Source organism: Dufourea novaeangliae, unplaced genomic scaffold (assembly GCF_001272555.1).
Source record: "Dufourea novaeangliae isolate 0120121106 unplaced genomic scaffold, ASM127255v1 scaffold146, whole genome shotgun sequence".
Classification (NCBI taxonomy): Eukaryota; Metazoa; Arthropoda; class Insecta; order Hymenoptera; family Halictidae; genus Dufourea; species Dufourea novaeangliae.
The window spans coordinates 768,159-792,149 of NW_015374023.1; the positions used below are offsets into that span (position 1 = coordinate 768,159).

At 43.8% G+C, this 23,991-nt stretch overlaps 1 protein-coding gene across 1 annotated transcript; it reads right to left on the minus strand.

The window, feature by feature from the left end:
* Positions 1-19,176: 19,176 nt before the first annotated feature.
* On the minus strand, positions 19,177-21,936 carry LOC107189156 (alpha-2B adrenergic receptor). Its single transcript, XM_015577631.1, has 2 exons — positions 21,511-21,936; positions 19,177-19,770 (listed from the first exon to the last, which is right to left on the minus strand). Exons 1-2 carry the CDS (start codon positions 21,934-21,936, stop codon positions 19,177-19,179), a joined length of 1,020 nt encoding a protein of 339 aa, XP_015433117.1.
* Between the last annotated feature and the right edge of the window lie 2,055 nt (positions 21,937-23,991).

The window sequence follows — 23,991 nt, forward strand, 5'->3', positions numbered from 1 at the left end:
CGTTCAGAAATCGTTTTAACGTAGACTTCGGAACGTCGAAAATTGAACAATACACCGGGGTCCCCGTCGACTGCACAACACCGTGTGCATGCATTATGCACAGGTACGATGGTACACGTCGTGTGGGTCGGGCGGTTCTGGTTCGTCGGAGTTGCGGGCTCGTGTCGGCGCCGAGAATCAGCCTCTTCACGCCGAAGAGGCTGTTAGCGCTCTTCCTACAGGAAGCGAATGTCGTGTAATGTATGCGTGTACATGTGTGTGTGAAAATCCGGCGCTGGTGCATGTAATAAATGTAATTCGCGGGATCAGTGCTAGAGATGTAGGTCGTACGCGTCGTCGTCATTTACTAGGAATTATCGTTCGATGGATGTTGCTGTCTCGGGTAGCTTAGCATGTTGAGAAAGAGTTGTGGACATGGTGGATAACGGGCCGATTTTGATCTATGGTACCATGATCTCGACACGAAATATTTGTGCTGTATTTGGTCGTCATATTGAATCTCAGTTTCGATTAAAGTTTTCATGATATATAGAGGCCGTTCGAAACGCTATTCCGTCATTTAATATTGAAGCATCCTCCCCGTGGATTTAACCCTTAAAATATGTATCTAGCACCTGTTATCGAGCACCATGTTTAACACGATTAGGTATTCACTGTATTAAAACCAGACTCTGAATCACACTACCAAACAAATTTCCCTCGATTCTCGACGAAAATGATAATCCTCCCACTGAAACGGGAAGCAGGATTTCCAAAACAATCCCACCCAATTCCGTCAATCGAAGTGTGAATCATCGCACAGTGTCGCGTGGCATTTTTAAATATCCAAGCCACGTTCCAGTCGTAAGGCTCCCAGGTCCCGTTCAATATCACTCCTGCAACTCGGCTGATTGCATTGACTTCCAAGCGAATTTCATTTAACTGTCCCGAGGTCCTCGTCCCGCCTAATTACCGTATCGTCCACGACGTTTCGCGACGACGTTCCCCGTTATCCGGCGACCGAACCAGTTAAACCCCTTCGTTCGTTGAAACCGAATCGACGCCTCTCCACGAAACTCTCCATCGCCATTTTCTCCCATCTTTTATCGAGTACACATCTCCTTATTATGCCACTCTGTTTTCCTAACAGGAACCGTATTCGATTTGGTCCGATATTCGTTTGTCCTTTATCCAATCCTTCTTTGACCGGTCGTTCCTCGAATCGGGATTCCGTCGATCGTCGTTAGAATCCTTTCCAATAACACGCCCCATTCCCACCCAACCCCGTTCTCGACGACTCGCGTCAGAACGAATCTCATTTGCACGAAAGGAATTCGCGTTCGTCCGACATTCCGAACCACGTTCTTCGCCGATTAGTATTCACCCCCGTTCGGGTCCAAACGGGAGAAGGGAGGAATTCCACACCCTCCCCCTCCCTCTTCCCACTGTTCAAACGATCGCGCTATCCCGACGAGGATTAATTGCGAAACACTCTTCACGGAACACTTTGATCGAGGAGAGGGTGGGGAGGAACGGTGTTCGATACTAGCAGGGGAAAATGAAATTGTTTTGTCGAACGATCGTTCCATCCCCCACCCTCGGTTAACCGACTTCTTTTTATCAACGATTCTTTTTTTTTGTTCGTCCATACCCACCCGTGTCCGCGCGAAATGTTCGAATCTTATAGAGCAGAGTTTTCTATTTTTTTTTTCTTTTTTAACGCGTCGAACAATGGGGGAACGGAATTTAATTGGAACGTTACAGCGAAACGAACTCACGCTCGAAACTGTATATGGTTAATAATCCCAGTGCGATGCGTATGTACTCTCGGTATCATCGCGTCCGTGTCCAATTACACACGCGAATACAATTACGACGGGGCTATTCGCGGGCAATATGTTTCCATTAATTCAGTATTTAACTGCGCCCCGTTCCGATGATCACCGACAGTATTCGGACCTGTATTAATCATAGTTTCGATGATATGATTCTCGATCGGTGGTGGGGCCATTCCATATGGGCTGTGGGATCGAAGGATCCGTTCGTTTTCTATCGGTTTGTCGCCTCCCTTGGTACCACTGGCAAAAATGTATTCGACTGACAAGGGAAGGTACGGAAATGTCCCCCTCCGATTTTAATGAAACTTCGTATGTCTGTTAAACAGTTAAAAATGAGGGATACGTATTTTTTTTATCGGCTGGAACGTGACTTTAAAGGGTGAAACAAATTATATTTCGGACAATTTGTTAGTACCATATTATTCTACATAAAAAACCGCAAACCTCGTCTATTAAAAGTTTTCATGTAAGGCACCAGTTCTGTATAAAGAAAATGTGATGTTTCATAAACATTACACATATTGAGCCATTTTAATTAAATTATAATACCACAAGCGTTGTCTATCGAGCTTCAATATCCTCTTAAACAATATTTTCTTCGAACCTTCAGTAATTTCCCGATGCTTCATTAAGCGCGTAATAATTTCTGCAAAGATCCCGTCAGCCACGTTTGCTCGGACACCTTTTTGCCAGGGATGGTATTCTACTTTTGTCAGACGCAGATGTTTCATCGATCATTCCCGGTCCATTTCCCAAATCGTGCACGCGGTGTCTTGTTGTTAATGACCGTGGGATCGATACCGATTACGAGGCCCCGTCTCTCGGAAGGTATCCATTTCAGCTCCTTGCCTCTTACCCCCCGTTCGTCCTCGCCGCACCCTCTGTGTCTAATTTGAAACGTGCGTGTTCGGGGATATATAGATCAGCCTGCCTGCGTGGCCTGTGGGCAGACACGAGAATCAAAGCGGTTGAATCAATCGGAGGAAGTGAATACCGACGTGGATCGTAGTTTCGGCTTTCATGAGCTAAATTGTTATTGCTCGAATGGCATTGCTGTGCATTCACAAGGGGCATCGGTGCGGCCGAATTGTCGGGTACCAGGCGTAAATCGATTTAAGAGGGGCTGTTACCCCGGAGATTCTGACGTACGGACGTTCCACGACGAAATATACGGTACAATTAATCGTTTCGTACGATTATTTCAACTCTAAACGTGCGTCGAGTGGATTTTTGGAATAGGGGTGGATTTAAATCAACCCCTATGATGTACCAATAAGCAGTTCATTATTACAAAATTGATGAAAGTCTAAAATTAATATTGTTTAGGGGATGTTGAAGCTCGATGAATAACGATTGTCCTATTATGAAGTAATATAATCCTTTATATATCTTTGAAATTTTCTGTTCCAGGATTGGAAAGCGTCGTGATAAACGGACGCTGGGAAACAAGCCCAGCTCCTTCTACAATTTCTTAATTGTTTGAATTCTTGCATACCGTAACATCGTTCGTTTAACACCCATTGAAGGCGAGGGAAGAAGGTGACAATTTGCTAAAGTTAATCATAACTGGGTACATGGTTCTATGGTTACTATTTGGAGACGAAGCAACAATGGAGCTAGTCTAAAAAAACTTGGAAACAAGATTTCCATAATAAGATAAATAAGATCAGATAAATCAACTTCCTGTAATTATTGTTAAGATTAATAATAAATTATGTACACATAAAATTCTCGAACTTTTTGATCAGACCCTCCATCCTTGCTATAGAATTTATGATAACGGTGGTTGGTTACCGAATGAATCAAAAAAGTAGTCCTAACCACAAGGTATTCTAGGCACTTTTGGAGCTTTGGATACCGCGATAGATTGTGGGGCTAAGTCGAAACTCATTTCGCGCCAAAATCGGATTGATGCTTGGTTACGCAGTGGAAACTGTTCGAGGCAATTATCGCCACAATGGGTCCAGGGAAATCGAAGCGCGGAATTGAATTCTATTCCGGCGTGGGATCCGCCACGAACCATCCGGATGGGTATCTTTACCCTTCCAATTCTCTGATCCTTATATACAGCCGCGCGTATCGTGAATCGTGGCTCCCCCACTTTTGTCATTTATTTATTAGACGTCCACCATGGACCATCGAGGAAACCGTTCCCGGATGGGCCAGGGATTAATTTCCTTTTGAGAAAGTTCACGATCTCCTTGAAGTCTCGAGAGTTCTAAGTAGATTATGGGCAATTATGGGGATTCATAGACTTCGCGGGAAAATTACGGAAATCGGCAATTAGAATAGAAATTTTGCTTCGGGTGTTAATTGGTTCATCTGTTTAAAAATATAATGAAGAGTAATCTGACTTTGTTAATGTTTTAAAATACTATTAAAGAAGACTTTCTTGGATTTATCGTGGGATTTCTGTATCCATTTTTAAGCAATCGTGCATGTATACGAAAGAGATTGATAGAACGTACTGGTAGAGTTATCGATCCAAAATGTTTAAGCAGGGCACGACGTTCTAATCGCTGGCTACGTAGACCGATAGCTTATCAGAAACAGCTATTCCCCAATTTCGCAGGCGGGACCATTGTTTAAAACTTACCGGCGCTACTTCGACGGACGTGCACGAAATTTCCCACGAAATTGTCCGACTTACCGAAGTTCAGCCGGCTTCGAACTCTGTAATAAGTTATTTACTATAAGCAGCTTTGGGCGAGCTTTTATAAATCCGTTGGGTATTCGGTATAATGTTCGAGTTTGTAGTAGAATAATACAAGCACCTACCTGCCTCCGAATTATCCAAGTGAAATTCTCGATGTTTACCCGATTCTATCGCAAACAGAAATTACACGAGTTCCAAAATTTATTGCGAACAGAAATTACACGGATTCCAAATCGTCCTTTAAATCAAATGTACCAGAAAGCTCTCCCAGGCGGACTAGGCATTTAGGCAACCTGTAAACATGGCAGTGTAAAGAAATTATGGAAAAAGAGGGTCACCTGTTTATAAATATATAAATAAAATCTATCTCCAACGAAATATAAAAAATGCAAATCGAACGAACGAAACCGAAAACTGAGGGATTCGCTGAGGGGTAGATCGAAGAAATAACAATACGGTCGATTCGTTTCTTTTCGTCGTTCTTTTATAAAACAAAGTCGTACCGTACCGATAGTTCCTTTTTTGTTCGTTTAATGTCAGTATACATCATAGTACTCGTGTTCCTTGACCTTCACCAACGAATGATCGATCGCTCGATCTCGATCCTGACGCATGATCGATCGATCTGGGTCACTCGATAGACCGAATCCCGGGGTTGCTGTGAAAACAGGCAATTCGTGCACAACGTCACGGCGAACGTGGACATTTTAATTATTTCACCTAATCCCTTTCTTCATATCTCTTCCCCTATTTCAATTGCTTCATACAGTTCTCACGTTCGCCATTACCTCCCACGTATTTCCAAACGAAACGAGCTCTCCCCGTGCTCGAAAAAGTGCCTGCTTTCACTGGCTACATTTTGGAGAACGGATCGTTTCCTTTCTGGATCTCTCTGCCACTCCTCGAGGCACCCAAAACAAATTATTTCGCAATCAGAAACGCCCCGTAACATCCGTAATATACACTAGAACAAATTTCAACAAGATTTAATCTCTCGACCCCGAAATTGCTCACCTAGGCGTAACTCACAATAAAATCTTACAAGTGATTCGCTACGTCGGAACTGGAACAAACGCATCGGTGAGATCGATAACAATCATAAAATTATTACACACGTAAGACGCATAACAGACTCTTTGAAAGACACACACACTCTCTCGATCATACGATTCGGTTGGTATTAACACTTAAGCAACCGGTCGGTCAATTATTCTCTTTCTACCCCAATAAAAAAAATGAATCTATTTCGTGGATCGATCGTGATATCGGTATTACACAATGTCATAATTGAACGTTCAATTTCGCGTGAATCGTGGATCACTTGATTGTTCGCAGGGTTCGGTTCGACTCTGTCGATTGCGTCAGTGTTAATATTATCAAACGACACGTTTGTCATCGACACACACGTTTCGTTCTTTACTTTCCTCCGCGTTCTCCATCATTTCTTCGTAACATTCCACACGCAGTTTCCATCGCGACTGGTCAACAAATCGAGAGAGATCCCCGACACCTCGATTCGATATATTTCTCCAAAGAGGTCAAACAAATAGGCGGAGAGCGCAATGCTTCACGGTTTCTCTTGCCACGTTTGCCCCTCGTCGTTCCTCTGACAACATCGTCCTCGCCTGGGGGAGGATGTATCGTTAAGCTGCGTCTACACTATCCAGTAAACCAGTGTTACAGAACAAATTGTTATATAACCTTGCTATATAACATATTTTTATAACTTGTTACAAGAGTATACAATATTTGGACAAGTCTGTAACAAGTTTCTATAACATTTCATATCTCATTATTCATAATGGCGTCACTCTTGATGGATAACATATAACTTGCTATATAACACGAGAAAAGTTATATAACATCATATTGTATAGCACGTTTCTCTCTGTTCCTCTAACAAGTTTTATAACTTTGTTACATAAATGTTATGTAGTGTAGACGCAGCTTTAGTTCCAAATCACAACCGAGTTCCTGGTCCTCGACGTACTAATCGACTAACGACTGCACACATCGATCATCCGATTAACGATGCCAGGAGAAATTTTGAAACTATCGTCTCCGTTGCTGTATACTCGGGCGATGTCGAAAAAATTTCACGGCGAGGAGGAATGTTAAGTCCAAACTCCGGGAATTTTATTACGCTGCCGTTCGGGGCGTCGCGGCGGCCGCGGAAACACTGGCGAAGCAACAAGTTGCCTTTGTTTTTCGAAAACTTCAACGAGCTAGTTCGCGAATTTAATTGCTCCGTCGTTGTTGTTCGACACCCACGGTGCTGAAAATTCGGCCCGTAAATGGCGCCTCGAGATCGTCGAGGGGCCTCGACGCTGGTGGTCGACGGACGTGGAGGGTTGCGTGAGCACGCAAATTAAGAGTTCTGCTCGGTAACATCGAATTAGAACGAAGAATCGATGAATAAACGAAACATCTTGGGTTAGATCGAGTACCGCTATCCCTCAATTGTTCATAGCACACGCATTTAATCTGTTTTTGTCGAGCGTACTTGGCATAGCTTAAAAATAATTAAGCGCCCAGGTGAACGTTTTCACAATTAAAACACTTAAAAGGCTAAAACCCATCTTACCATTCGAGGGTAAATTAAATGACAATTTATGTCTTAAAAATCGTAATAAAATGTGTCTGACTACGTACGGACTTTTCTACTGTGGCGGTTAACACGTTAAAAAGCGTCATTTTATTCTTCAAACAGGTATTGAGATTAACTGTTTGTTTGTCAACTGTCCACTCATTCAAGAAGAACTATAACTTCATTACAAAAATTCGAAATTCCACGTTTAATGAAAAAAAAAAAATGGCGAAGTACTTTTTTCATTCGTAATTTTTGTATTTAAGTAATTTATTCGCCCATTTATGTCACGGTGAAACCGGGACCGCGATCGATCTGAATCGCGCTGTTTCAGCCAGCGTTCCATCTGTTTAACGAACGAAAATATTTAATCGTGAAAACGTAATTAACGCGTGCAAACCTCCACCCCCTCGTTCCTCGCGGCGCGCTTCGCATTCGACCGAGCGCTTTCGGTGAAAATTGACCAACGCGGCCGCAACGATTCGCCGAATTAAAGGAACAAACATTTGCCCGTTGATTGTTAACAGTAAAATAGCGGAAAAAAAAAGAACCACAGCCGTGGTTGGCAATCGATCAGTGTCGGCTGATACGTCGAGGGACCGTCTCTCGTCCCGTTGCCGTGCACGTTCCACGCCCGCAACCATTTCAGCCGAATACATAGGCGAATGACACGTTGAGGAAGGAATGGAAGACTTTTATAGATTAAACTTGACGTGAAAACGAATTCGTCGGCCATCGAGACTGTGCGCGTTCTCGTTGTTCGTGCGGTGAAAACGCGCGGGAGCGTTCCGCGTCGCTCCGCTCGGCGGCTGTGTGTGTGTGTGTTGTCGTTGTGTTTACATGTGTGTGTCTCGTGCGTTCTCACCATAAGAATCCGTGAGATTTCCTGGAATCCCATTTTCCCGATCAAGAACTTCGATCTCTGTCTGTTCCCAATTTGATCCGTCACGGATTCTTACGAGCAAAGATCGTTCGAACGGAACGACGAAGTACGACGAGATTCTGTGCACACGCGTGTTTCCAGACGGAACGTCGTAGCTTGGTCGGCGGATTTTACGGAATTCTGGTTATTGCTGGTTTGTCGTCGCACGAATGGTGTCCCCACATCGGCTGCGAGGTGGCGGAGAAGAATAGGCTAAGAGAAAACGAAAAAGTATAAAATCGACCCGCCGCGAGTCGAGTATAGAGTAAAGTCGCGTTAACTGCGCGTGAAGGCCTCTGCGTTAACTGTTTACGCGTTATCGCTAACCCTGGGGGACCCCCCCTGGAACCAGTCAAGCCTATAATTTATGTGCGACTTCCCCTTCACGAGCCGACGGCTGAACGAGGAGAATAAAAAAAAATTAAACGCCGACGGTGCGACAACACTAATGCAACTTTCAGCTGCATCGAGTCTTAGTTCGTCTTTCTTTTTCGTTCGCTGTTCTTTTCTGCGGTCGTCGCTGCTGGTATTAGATTGTATTTACAAAGGTTATCAGTTATGAGTGATTGAAATGGCGATCATCCACGCTTATTGCACGAATGCGATCCTGAGGATCGCGCAGTTAACACGATTTTACTGGAACCCGTGTGCAGCCTGTTGTCTCTGGTGTTCTTCAAGCGTGTTCAAGGCGATTTGTTAAGCCATAGAACGCGCATATTTTACTTTTATCGTTACGGTAATTAATCATTAGGTGTAAGTATCATCGCGACGAGTCGGGCAGGGCGAGTTTAATCGTCTGAGTCGACGGAACGGTGTGTTCGTTCGCACGCGATAGATCGAAAAAGAAAAATACCGATGCATAGAACCTAAACGCCTGTATCGTTTGTGAACTAGAACGGAATTTCGATTAAGAGAGGACTCCGTTCTCGAGTGACAAATGGATTATCGGTACACAGTCTAGCCACCACGTACGACGCGTTAATTAGTGTTTACGTGGAACGGGGGAATCGAGGCACCTGTTCAGACGTTGCTTCGAGGCGAGGCGCTCGCGTTTAACACGGAAATGCTGAATCGGGGGATAACGAGAGTCTTCGTCGTGTGTCTTTCTCTGTCTGATTGTTCAAGCATTTTTTATTCAGTGTGTGCGCGATGACCGAAAGCGATGCGTTCGCGAACGTTGTCGGGAGGTGGATCGAAAGCGATGCGTTCACGAACGCCACGCGCTCTCCGTCCTGATCGCAAACGACCCGGAAAAACCTTTCGTTCGACAATCATAATGAGCACGGGAGATTGTTTGCTGAAAATTTCATCGCCAAGCCTCGATGGAAAGTAATTAAAACAGAGCGACGTTTAATATCGTCCCGTAACGATATTAAAGGTTCCATTACCGCAGGCGGGCCGAATTTGTTAATTATCCTCTCGAACGCCACGGCGATTCCGTTTGCGTACGCGATTTACAATAATTTTCCGGGGAATCAAGGTCTCAACGTGCCGACGTGAGGAGCAATCGCGGGGATTTATTTCGTTTATTCGGACAACCCCCTAATATCGCCGAAACGGAAAGCAAAATGGTCGACAGTTGTTTGCCCCTTAAATAAAATTCCGTACGTTCTCTTGCTGTACCGTGCATCCGTTCTCCGCGATTGTAAACGGAGACAGTTCTTATGAAAGAGAAACGGAACGGTTTTAAAACCGCGTTCTCTTCATTCGACAATAAAACACTAATTGTACAATTTCTTCAACATGGTAATCGAATATCGCGTTAAACGACGCTGTAAAATTGCTTCGATGTCTAGAGTCACACCCACCCCCCCCTTTTTTCTACTACTCCGAAAAATCGAAACGGTTCATATCGTTCGAAATATCCTAGCGTTTCGAAATACGTAAATCGGTGAAAAATACCGTGATGAAAATTGCAATTACGAGTAAGAGTGTTAGCCCAACGATTACACAGTTTCAATACGGCCAGATCGGATTAAAGAGTATCGCGAGCCACGTCGTTGCGTTTCCCCGATTAACGGTCACGTTAATAATCGTCACGGCCTCGCAATTATCGCCCTTTCCTGGTCATTGACAAGTCTCTCTTTCCCATTTAGTTTCGTTTCGCGGGGCAATTTCAGGGGAGGAGAATCGTTCACTTACGTCTAAGGGCCTACTAAAAGTCGAAGGAAAATACTCGTCGGAAACGATACCCGGAGAGGCGATGGTGTCCCGCGACCGGATTAACGGCTCGAAACGGAAACGCTTCCGGTCGACGGGCTTCCCTATGTACACTAAACGCGCCGCTTGCCAAACACCACGTGTGTTGACTCTGTGTGTTCCGCGATAGTATTTTGATCTCCACCACACTCTCTCTCTCTCTCTCTCTCTCTCTCTCTCTCTCTCTCTCTCTCTCGCTCGTTCTATCCCGTGATAGACAATATCGACGCTACTTTGACAATAGGACTTGTTGCGTCGGTAATAGAGATGATTATAGTCTGATCGAAATCGACTGATCATTTCGAGAATTTTTTTTTTTTATTTCGAGGTGCTGTAGACTGAGAATGGAAGCTATGATTTAACATAAGATCCCATAGGCTCGAGATTCCAGGCGATTTCGATCGGACTGTACGGTAGTAATACGATGACAATAGTCTTTAGTGATAATAGCATTTATCGTAGAATTCATTTTTCTAACGATAATCCATACCATAAATTACATTAGTTGCTCTCTCTCTCTCTCTCTCTCTTATATACATACTCTCACTCTCTCCCATTGAAGTATCTAGTCCCGTTTCAGCCGTATTCTGTTTCTTTTTTTTCTAACTCATTTGAATCCTCGCCGCCACGCCCGGCCCTGCAGGGCGTGGCTTGTCATCGTCGATCCCGACGACACACACACGTTTGAAAGCGTTTTAGTGATATCACAGTGATTTCATTGCTCCAATATTATCGATAGAGATCGTTATCGCGGCGACGCTCGGCGCGAGATCGTCCGTGTTAATAATCGTTGTTGGCCGGGCTGGAGGTGCGAGGATCATAAACAAAACAACCGGCAGGCGTGACGGTGTCGGGGAATCGAATTCTGAACGGTTGGATCGTTGTTCGCTGATAATTGAAAAAACGAAAAAACAAGAAATATTCCTGCCGGTTTCGAATCGAAGCGGCAGCTGACACGACCGATTTAACGATGACGGTGGCAAAACGATCAGTTTCACGTACCGTTGACGGAGCAGAATGATGATCGAACGCGCGTATTTGAACAATCTTGAGTCGTTGGGAGTGTATAAAAGAGGCGTAGAAATGGAGGAAAAAAAATAACATGTGCGATTATCGTTGTTCTGAAAATATCAGGTAATTAATGGGGTTTCGTGTTTCGATTCGGTTATCCGTAACGAAGGATCGGAGGTCATCCTGCAATTTTCTCTGTTCGAAGTTACCCCACCCTCTATGCTTCTCTAATTATTTTCATCGGTGATTCATTTTCCGGATTATCGATTAACGTGCCGACAACTTTGCATAAATTTCCGCGATGAAAGCTCGTTGTCAGTCGAAGCTAACGGGAGAGTTAATTTCATTTTTGCAACCGACGAATCGAGGCGAGGTTGTATGTGTAAGTTCGCGCACGATCGTACGCGATTAATTTCTCGTCGAGCTTCGAAAAACAGATTAACGATCGAATATATATAATCGTGTTTTATTAATTAATGAAAATGAAACGAGGCGTTTTTAATCAGGTTCCTGGTGGAGAACGTTCGCACTGCCAAACATGACGAAAAACGGTGTTTGCGTGACTATTGGTTCGTTATTTATCGCGAGTAAATACATTATTAATGAAAGAAAATTTCCTTAATTTTAACGAAAGGAAAAATTTTTGTACGACATACGAAAAAGTTGCAGTGAGTTAATTGAGTTTCCGGTCGAGAACGTTTGAAATTTCTTTGTCGTCGAGATGTACGGAAATGGGGATGAAATTTTGTCAACATGGCGGACGATCTCGCGTCACCCATTGTTTGAACGATCGTGCAACGGGACGGCGCCGTTCGACAGATCGAAATAAATAATTAATTTCGATCGTTGGTTCCCTACGACGACGTTTGATTATTCAATATGTATATGTGTATATACATATATAATATATATATATTGTATATTATAAGAATGATGAACGGCGATAAGAACGTGAATGATAACGGCGATAATAAGAATAATCTGTGAATAATTAATTAGAATAATATTGATAACAGTAATAATATACATATCTGTGTACAATGTGTATAAATACAAAGTATCGTGTCGTTCGTCAATCCATTTGGTGATTTCGTGTTTATATCGCTTAAGGGTTCGGGAGACGGTACCGAGCGTACATATTAATTCGAATGATCGTTAAACACCGTTTCTCATTGTTCACCGAGTGATTACCAATTCTTTCTCACGACTGCGTATTCGTTCCTCTTACAGTTCCCTTAGAATAAGTAACATAGTGTGTCAGTTTAAAATAATTAGTTACACACACGCACTCACTCGCACACACAGAGATTTTTGGAAAAAACGTTTGCTTTGGAAAAACTGCTCGGCGACCGCCTAAGGCGATCGACGCGATCACACGTAAATTCTCGTTAATTATTATTAGGTATTTAAATGGTAAAACGGTAGCGAGTTACGTTAATTAGTACGTTTTATTTCACGGATTCATCGTCGGTGTTCCCCTTGTTCCGACTTCGATTATTTAGTTTTCGATTCGTTTAACGTACACACACGAAAAACCGACTCGTTTCACCGGAAAAAAATCGAATCTCACGGCAGGTAAACATACTTCGTGCGATTCGTTGCAGCGATCCGATTAAGACCGGAAACCAAATTTCCTTTCTATTGCTCTCTGATCCGTCGACACCGAGCTTCGAGTTTCCGTGGATCGATCGATCCATCCGTTTCGCGGGCATACGTTACTGATCGTGCAACGATGGGAATTACCACGTGAATCGATGTTACCTTTTCGAGTTTCTCGATGGAACGTTCACACGGGATTTCTGTAACCGTCGACAAGACGATTTCTTTCGGGTGATCTGCGCGATATCTCCAATCGAGGATCCCGTAGATTTTGAGAATCGACGAAAGGTAATGCGAATCTTCTTGAAAGGTAGGATATGGAGAAACGGAAGTGAAGTGGACACACCTTGCATCGATTGGTCGATCGTCTGAAAATATTACCACGCATCCAGGGCCCAGCGAGGTTAGAATGTAAATTCCGCTCGGTTACGTCTATCCACGGCTGCACGAGCTTCTTTTATGCGCTCGCGAACGTAATACCACCGCGAGTACGTGGTCCACGTCGGCGATCTTTTATTTCGTGGACGATAAATTTTCTGGAATCCGGTCGGCCGTATAACGGAGGATGCCATGCTACGAGGTATGCTCCGTAATACGCTCGTAACCGGGGAAAGTATTCGGAGTGGCTGGCGTTCGATTTAGAAGATTTTAAGTAAAAGAGTACAGGGTGGACGTGCTTGTAGGGTGTCACTTCGGACCTGGTAGAGAATACCTAGTTGCAACAATTTCTATAATTTCGTTTCTAAATGTTAGATAGACTCGTTACAAGGTATAAAATGTGCTGCATACACGTATCCACTTCTATTTAACCCTCATCTGTCCCTCGTGTCAATTTAACACATTTTTCTCCATGAAATTATGATATTCTGTCATGTGTAAATTTTACTATTTATGCCTTTATTATATTAATTTTGACCACTCTGTTAACTTGACACCGAGGGACCAAATAAGTTGGAAAAATGAGGGACGGTTGAAGGTGTAAATAAAATTAAATACATTTCAAAGTTTTTGATTATTTCAGTTAAATAAGCGTACGCAGCTGTTGAATTTTGATTCTGGATTACCCTCTGGTGTCACTCGAAACGCTGGAAAATATTTATTAACCGGCACTTGCCATTGGAATGCACAGAAATCACGTAACAGCGAACATTTTCGAAGTGCTCTCTATTCATTATGTGAATCTCTCCTCTGGAAGCTAAATTGATTCACTCTAGTGAATTGTTAATGGACTTTATATTTTACTGCACCACAGTACCAGTATAATACTACGTTGCGTTCGCGTTTATTCGAGTAGAATTTTCGTTATGTTGACTTTATACATCCCGAAGTGCAGCCACGTAGATATTCACGATCGAAAAATCATCTGATTGACAGGTGATGTCGGGACCCCTCGCGGTGAAATCGGTAATATTCCAATACTCTATCATACCCTCAAAAAATCCATATCGTACACCCAAAAATATTTGCTGTATTATACAATTTGTATGCACTTCAATCGGGAATATATGTATACCTGCAGTAAAGTACTTTCGTGCGTCTGTATATGTAACAATGGTTCATTTTGTCCAATCCACTTTCCACGATGCATATTCATACTTGAACGAATCTTCAACGAATCGTACGTTTCCAAAAAAAAAAAAAATTCGAATGAGAAGAAAAGGGGAAAATCCTCTTACATTCTCGATCGAAGCCATCCAAGTACTCCCGTTGAATTGGAAAATTCAGAAAGAAATCGTTCTATTGAAGAATCTCGCTGTTCCGAAACCGAAAAAAAATGTGTGCGTGGTTCAGGTTGTCCTCTAATCCTCCGCGAAAACTACCAGAGATTTCGGTCGGAGGACGGGGCGCAGAGACCCGTTGAAATTTTTTATTCGAATTCCTCGGGAATTCGGAGCTGTGGGGATGAACGTCAATTTGGTTTATGGAGAGGCCAGATTGAATACGACGATGAAAAAGTATCGAGGCGAGGAAATTGTTTTCCAAAATTCATTTCGATGCACGTTCCGCTCTCGAATCGCAAGCAACGTTTCCCTCTTGTTTGGACAACATTTTAGGGCATACACACACGTACATATTTGAAAGGGTGTCACGTTTTGCTTCTAATTTTCGTTTAAAATTTCACTTTAAGTGATAATAATTTCCATTGCATCTTCTTTAAGTCCCTACTTTTTTTTCCAATTCAACTGTAACATTCTTACTGTTGTATCTCGAATTCAGTGCGACAGGACACAGTTCAGTCGTTCCGGTCGACTTTAAAGTTCGTGTTGCAGTTAGTCCACTCAGCGCAAGCATTTATATTTCATTAACGACTTAACTGAAACCTCAGTTGCTTCTTTAATTAATTTAAACTGGACGTTAAGGTGCGCTTTTTAAGGATACTTTTCTCGTAAATGGAATTCCAGATAGGTGTCTTTGATGTTGGTGTACCGCGAAAATTTCAGAGCATTAATTATTTTACGTACCGTAAGTTGGGGTAATTTTGACTCGAGGGTAACTTTGTCCGAAAGTGAAGCAACCATCATGTTTGATTTTGTAGCTCTTTTGCAGGTGTTTTCACGTAGAAATCACTTTAACACTTTGATGTCGGATGACGTAATACGTCCTTTTTAAATAAGAACCAGAACAGTAAAAAATACGGAACAATCGCTTTTCCTACATGAAAAGTTTGACAAATAAAACTTAAATAGTGGTTTTTAAATAATGTATTTTTAGAACACCTCAAGTTGTACCTACATTTGCAACCAGAAAAACCCTCCCGCCAGTAAAGTGTCAATTTAACTATTCTCAGAGTTGCAAATTCAGTAATGATTATTTTCTGATTAGGAACAAAGTTACCCTGACCGAGTTAAACAGTGATACTTTTATTTCCAAGTGAAGGAAATAAATTATTTCAAACAGTTATTTCTTATTTTCATTACAAATACAATTGTCCCAGGTTTGGTCACGAGTTAGTCGTTTGTTTAGAAGCAAAACCTGACGAATCGTACCAAAGGGAATCTTATTCAAACTCAGATACTAACTCTACCAAAACGACAGAACAATTTACCTAATGTTTGTAAAAAATAAATTGTAAATTACCCAGGGGATAAGTAAAAAAAAAAAAATTACTCGAGGCTCACAACTGACCTTGGTGAATCCACTTTCGGCCCATATTTCGAAGCGTGTATGATACGCTCGCGCGGAAGGTGACGCGCACGTGATAATCGATTAAGTGTGAGAGCACTGGCTGGATCAAAGGGACAGCGTGAGCAAGTTCAGGGGCGGACCAGTTTGGTTTTAGGGTGATCGGTGAAGCCTCTGATGAACGATTTGTCGAGGAGGCGTTGAATTATAAAGCGACCGATCGCGAATTGGTGCCTCGCCGGGCAAACATTGGGTAACGCCGCGTAATAATTGAAACCGCGGTCGGGGTTCCGTGCACTTGGTGCTCGTTCTCACGCGTGGCGACATCAAAACACGGTTGACTCGTTTCACCTTCAAACTCGTCGCGTTAAGCTCGTTTAAAAACCCACTGGTGACCGTAAACGCAACCTATCGAGGATCAAATATTTTCCATTCATTAATCCCGCTTGAAGTGATCCTCTTCGAAATCTCCCACTGAGCACCTGCTTTTTATTCGTTCGACTCGAGAAACTCCCAACGGTTTCATGTTATTATATAGGATGAGTAAATGTGAAGTACTATCCAAAATAACACGTTACCTATTGGCTGTATCAGAAAACGTTTCAGTGAATTATGTGGTATTTTAAGGAACCCTTTCTTTTTTAGATATCAAGGATGACCTTGAGTTTTTTTTAGGTCAATGCATCTTTCTTTTAATGCCACGCTGTTGTCGATGGAAGGACGAATTCAGCGACCTATAGAATAACGACGTTGAGTTGACCTTATTACATATTGATTTCGACAAACGCGCAGCGAAATTACTATAATACCGTTTTGAGATTTTGTTCGATTTTGAGGGTCAAAGTCAACTCAAGCTCATCACGCTATAGGTCGTTGAATTCGTGTTTGTAAACGACATGGAATTTAAAAAAAGATGCACTGACTTAAGATATAAAAGAAATAAGATACAAAAGGATCAAATAATATCCATCCGATGCGTCACTTAAAACGCTACACAATTCATTAAAATATTTTTTGATACCAACCAATAGATAATGAGTTATATATTAGACAGTTGTTCTTATTGACTTACCCTGTATACTCTTATGAAAGTAGACTCGGGATAACTGCCCGCTGGATAAATCTTCATTAAAATTTCTCCGTGCTCAAATTCTCTGTCGTCTTCTGTGGTCAATAATGGGTCAGATGGACGTCCTTAGACCTCGTTACAAGGAGATCCCACATGCTATTGGCTCTCGATAAATACTCCCTAGAACTGTCCGCCGTTAGAGCCCCAGAATCGCGTGTAATTACCGCGAGTCTACTGTATTACGTGTCATACCCATCGCTCGATCGAGTCGTGGAAAAAGCATCGTGATTTAAAACGCAACACGATTGAACGGTGTCGACCCTACGTTACGGTGCCTATTTAATAGGAAACATGATCCGTCTGATTTACGCAATTTCATTTTAATCCGTCGTCCTCCTACGGTGCTCGTCGCACCGTGTTCTTTGTGTATCTCTGTCCCCAGTGTGCGTATATAATATCGCACCACGATACACATTATTACAAGCACACGAGGTCGTACGCGAGCCGTATCCGAAAGTTTTCGTCTCGCGAAACCTCCACAGCACAGAGGTCGTCTCTGTGCCTGCCGGAATCATTATTCCACCGCGCCGTTGTTGTCGTATACAATCCCAGGCGGGCCCCACGCGACGACGAAACTTGCGATCCGACACCCGCGTACTACCGCAGAATATTCCGAAACTTCCTTCGCCTTCTTCACGGCAATTTTCCCCGGAAACAAAACCACACCGTCCCGAGAAAGTCTCGTCCTCGTGGATAGAACACTCCACGGATCGATGCCACGTATTATGTACACACACGCACACAAAGTCACACGCCCGTTCACGCGTCACTATACATATCTACAATCACGTACGCACACACAGATAATAATGGATTGTCGCGACGTTTAATGTACAATCGGACCGCGCGCGCCATCTGTCCGAGGAACTCTGAGGAGGAAGAATGCCGCGGCCACTCATCGGCTACGTTTCTACGCGTAACGAAGAAGTTAGGGAGGGGATTGTTTGGGTTGGGAGGGGGGTGGGGCTCACGCAGAAGAAGGGAGAGAGAGAAGAGCGATAACTGGTCGCTGGATAAAGACCCTTCAGACGTGGGCCTTGCTCAGACGCATTAAACGACCCATAGACGATACGTTTGTCGTACAACTATCAATCTAGGTCACTTCGACCGTCTGAACGACAGTTGCAATGTTTCTGGCCCCCCCTGTGTAACTTCTCATCGTACAACTATCAACCTAGGTCACTTCGACCGTCTGAACGACAGTTGCAATGTTTCTGGCCCCCCCTGTGTAACTTCTCTGACGAAAAATCGTATAGTCTATGGGAACCTTTACTTAAGCGTGTATATCTGTCGCCTTCTGTAGCCAATAATTGGTCGGATGACGTCCATTCGACCGAGCTGCGAGGAAATCTCGCATGCTATTCACTCTCGATAATTACCCGTCTCGATAACTGCGCGCCTCCAGAGACCCAAAGGCGGGTAATTATCGCGAGTTTACTGTATAGGAACGGTGAAGTATTCTCCACACGACGGAATAGCTCTCCGTCGCTATTCCCGACGAAAGTGTCCCGTTTTTCCGCCCCTTGTACAATTAACGACCCAGCAATTCCCTCGATTCCCATCGACGACGTGTCCCGACCGCGAGATTCCATTTGTCTTCGAGGATGTCGCCTCGAATCGGCAACCGCTCGAAAGTTTCGCGTGATCGAACGCGGAGAAACCCCACGGCAGCTGTCGTCACGTGTGACACAGCTGTGCGGGACGGCTCGTAGACGATTCATGAGCGTCGTCCGTCGAGTTTCGTTACGACGAGCTCTCTCTCTATCTCTCTCTTTCTCTCTCTGGCGTGTAGGAGAATCGATTCCGCGCATCCGTTCCGTTCGGAAGGATGTATACTCATCGAATCCCCGTTTCTTTCCCGTGTAAATTCTTCGCGTCCCCCCATTGGTCGACAACGTTCGCCATCCGGAAACCACCTCCGATTGAACGCGTATAGACACTCGATCTTTCGACTCGAGTCTCGTCGAGTTTATATATTCTAAGAAGACGTCCAGGTGTTGGATTCATCGTGTTCACGTTCACGTATTCCACTTCCTAGTACGTTCGGTTTTTCCGTTCGAACTTCCCCCCCCCCCCCTCCCACACCCCTAGAATCTATCACGGATTCGAGGACTGTAGACGCGTCGGCCGGGTTCATTTGAACAGTATCCTACGGAACGCGCGTCGAAAGTCCTTGTTGAAAACGGTGTAGATGAACGGGTTCAGAGCGGAGTTCATGTAGCCCAGCCAGAAGGCGATAACGAATGCCTGAGTGGGTATGTCCACGTCGGGGAACAACGGTTTCACGATGTAGAGGACGAAGAATGGTAGCCAACAGGCGATGAAGCTGCCCATTATGAAACCGAGGATCAAAGTTGCTCGTTTCTCCTTCTTTCGCGCCAGTCTCCTCTTCTCTCTCTCCGGGTCACGTGACTTCGACGATTTCGCCTCGATCGCTGCCTCTTCTTTCGACGACGGACGACCAACGTCGCCGTGCTCTTTTCGTAGTTTGCCCAAGTGACGACGACCGAAGATCGGCTGGCAGAGACGCAACTTCAACGGCTTCACCACAGCGCATCTGGACACCACGCCGCTGTCCGATGAGGATGGATCGAACTCGGAGACCATGTCGACGTCGATCCCGACGCTGGGCGCACGGCAACGGGACGGCACGCTCGATTGACCGTCACCGTTCACCGAGAGGGTCGCCTTCAGGGAAGTCTTCTGCATGGGCATGGGAACCGCCACCTGGCGAGACGAAACAGGGAGGAATCGATTAGTGGTTGGACCGTTCTTGTGAGAGTTTTAGAATGCTACGTGCGATTCAAGAGTACTGGGGGAAAGGATCAGCGTCTGTTTAACCCTTAAATACAGATCACTTGTGTCAGAAACGTGTCTGAATGGTTACTTTGTGGAGAATTTTGAAAGCTCTAGCATTTGAGTACCTTCAATTTGGTACAATCCTCTGAAAGCTCTTTTTGAATCATGGTATTCTAGCTGATAAAATTTACGATCGAACAGCTAGCAGAAGAATAATCTGAGATGATCACATTCCGTGGTACATCCATTATACAAGATTTAGTAAGTAGTCCCGGAGCAAAATCTGTCATCCGAACGGAAAATATCGCATCGATAATGTTCGATTGATACTTCGAAAAGTAATCATAGAAGGTTATCCGTGATCCAATGAATTACGAGCAGAGCTGAACAATATTTCCAAGAAAATGGAGGAGCACCGTCGAACGTAGGGTTGAAAACATACTACAGGGATATCTAAAAGAGCCCAGCAAAGACAAGGATATACATTTCTCCGGTGATTCGCGGATCCTAGAAACTACCGATCCCCATGATTTCATATAGTATCACGCGTGCCCTCCCAGAATGGGATCTCATAAATGTTCATTTACGAGGAAAGGAGACACGTGCAGTTTCCCGCCCCCGTTCGTCCCCGACGTGACCATTTCGCGATGGTAAAAATGGTACGTCCTTTTCCGGATGGAAAAGCACTCCGAACGTACTCTAATCTTATCGGGCGCATCGAAGGTAGTTTACGGGAGCGACTATCGAAAGTAGCAATTTCAAGGGGGAACCGTCGTTCCTCGCTTATGATCGATTCGATTCTCGATGCTCGAGGTAGCAAAGAGGAACGACGCTCGCGCGGTATTGTACAACGGGGAAAACTGAAATCCAATAGCGAATTTCTGGTTTCGGCGAGAGATTTACCGGCGTCATTCTTATGCGTCCGCGACCACGTACGTGTGGGACTCGGGAGAGTTTCGCCGAACGAGATATATTACGGATTCCGAAGGGAGAACTGAAGTCATTTGGCGAACCATGTTCGGTATGGCAATGAGGCGACGGGTGTGTTACTATGTCTATGGACTTACTTTAAATTGGAATCTTTTATTCGACGAAATTCTTTGGTAGACGTCGAAGGATATTCTGATCCAAAAACGTTACGTACACTATAGATTCCTGTATCAATTTCTTAGAAAGAGAGGAAAAATAAAATTCTGTATGTTTGTCCAAGGATAAGCTCTTTCAAAAGCCATATATGAAAGTAAATAATGTACAAGATTTCTGACACAAGATAAACAATTGATCGACAATAGTGGCGTATCGTTCAAAGTGTCACTTAATAATCACCCCTGCTAACTATACTCAAAATTTGGCTACTAAAATTAGGGTTGAGATGAAAGTGTATACGAGAGTAATTGTAGCTTGTTCTTTGCTAAACAAGATGCTGTTTGTCCCACGTTACCACAATTAGCAGACACTTAGATATTTTAATGTCCACGAACCCCCTAAACCACAAGGAATGACGTTCCGCACGACACAAATACGGTTCTCACGTACAAACAAAAAATTATTAGGATAAACTGACGCTTGCATTAAGGCGTCAACACATACAGATAAACATGAACAAAAAAGTAGATTTTTTAAAAATGGTCGACCATCGATATTGGACGAAATAATCGTGTGACGAACCTTCAATGTATCCTTCTCTTCCATTGGTATGCTGTTCCCTCCGCCAGGATCGGCCTCGGACGTGCTGACGTCACTGGCGAAGTCGCAAGTGACGATTGGTATCTGAACGGGCTGGTTCTCGATGGTGGCGACGTTCTCCATAACCGAGCTGGCCGGTTTCTTCGTCTCGATCGCCGGTGTGCTGTGGGTGAAGCTGGTCTGTCTGACGTCCGGCGATTCCGGTTGCACAGGCGGCCGTCGCCGCGGCTGTTTCCTGATGCCGCGACGCGCCCGTGCCTTCGCCGCGAAGTATATGCGTATGTACACGAACACCATGATGCACGATGGTATGTAGAAGCTGCCGAGGGCGGAATAAAGGACGTAGCCGATGTCCTCTGAAAGCTGGAACAGAAAGGAAACACGCGCGTTGAATGGACCCTTTGTCATGCCGGTCCCTATTGTTTTCTGCCCCGTTTGGGGGGAGGGGAATCGAAACAATTTATCGTTTGATATTTTGTCGCGATACTCGGCTTCAGGGGACGGACGATCTAATACATCTGACGTCTATTTCGGCCCTGATGATTAAAAACCGCGCGAAGGTCGTGTATTTTCACCTTACGAACGAGCTAACCAGAACTGTACCCTATTTTCCTAGTCTTTTGACGCACAGTTTAGCAGTTGTATCTGTAGTAAATGATTGATGAGTGTTCTACGGTCTATTACTGCGCGACAGCTTATTAAAAAATCAACGTTACGCCTGAGGACCTGTACTTGTTACTACCGAGAAGCCTTCGAACACTCATGGATGATTTACTGTATTCCTCTGCAAATTATCAACTGGTTCTATTTCCTCTATATGAGAATATTGCCTGCGATAGCTGCCTGTCGAAGTTACTCTAATTCCTGAAGGGACGAGAATCGGAATTGATAGACCGTACCTGGACCTTCGAGCCCCAGTAAATTATTCTCTAGTTCCATGGATTCGAAAGTTATGATCCAAGTTCGAAATTACAAGTTCTACGTGGAATCCGTATGGAAGGACAAGGTACGATAGACTTGGAATCAATTGATGATCATTCGGTTCAAGGTAGTTTTATTAGGAATTTTCCATGAAGTTCGTTTGGAAGCTGGTGTCGCCTGGAGACCAGGCGGAGCCGATTTCTGAACGAACTGTAGCCCCGCGCGAAAGTTCGAGATTCCCAGAGGGGCCGAGGAGCCGTAATACTTTTACGGTCACGCGCGGACACGGACGACACGAAGCAAGAGGGGCCAGGGTGGAACTGGGTTGCGCTGCGCCTCGTGTGTACGTGACAGCGTGGCTCCGATCGAGGGGCGGTGCACACGACCGCGAACGTTGGATACGTGTGCGCGCACGTTAGAGTTTAATTCAATTTAATTTATGGCCGGCCAGCTCCCCACGCGAATTCACTCTTGGAACTGAACGGGCCGCCGCCCCTGAACACGGAAATGTTCGATTTCGCGATGGTAACTCCTGGCGCGCGTTTCATATTCCCCATTTGCATTCGAATTATGAACGACAGTTGGTAACGTTAACGATGATGTCGACGGGACGACTGCGGCGGCGTTGATTCGTTTACGGGACGCCATTGCGAACGAGATCTTCGTAACGCCTAAATTCGATGACTGCAAGATCGTGTAGAAAGTGTACTAAATGTATAAGGTGTTTCTGAAATAGTGGCGTAAGTAGAATTGTATGTATTCGGATATTCGAAATATTCGAATACGAATAATTTACTCAGAGAATTAGAATACTTCGAATGGTACGGTGTACTCGAATATTTCGAATGCGAATAATTTACTCAGAGAATTAGAATACTTCGAATAGTACGGTGTACTCGAATATTTCGAATGCGAATAATTTACTCAGAGAAATAGAATAATTCGAATAGTACGGTGTACTCGAATATTTCGAATGCGAATAATTTACTCAGAGAATTAGAATAATTCGAATAGTACGGTGTACTCGAATATTTCGAATGCGAATAATTTACTCAGAGAATTAGAATACTTCGAATAGTACGGTGAACTCGAATATTTCGAATGCGAATAATTTACTCAGAGAATTAGAATACTTCGAATAATACGGTGTACTCGAATATGTCGAATGCGAATAATTTACTCAGAGAATTAGAATACTTCGAATAGTACGGTGTACTCGAATATTTCGAATGCGAATAATTTACTCAGAGAATTAGAATACTTCGAATAGTATGCTGTACTCGAATATTTCGAATTGAATAATTGGAAAATGCAATGAAATTAGGATATCAATGATGTATAATACTATTTGTGTGGTACTATGAACGTAGTAAAGCATCTACCACAGAATCCAGAATTCTGTCACATTTTTATTTTTAAGTATTAGTATTTGGGATTGTGAATTTGCGCAAACTTCCGTAGTCTAGTGATAACGTTGTTCAATTCCATGATTTTGTACTACTTCTAATATTCTACTATTAAATAGTTAGGTACTAAGATTTT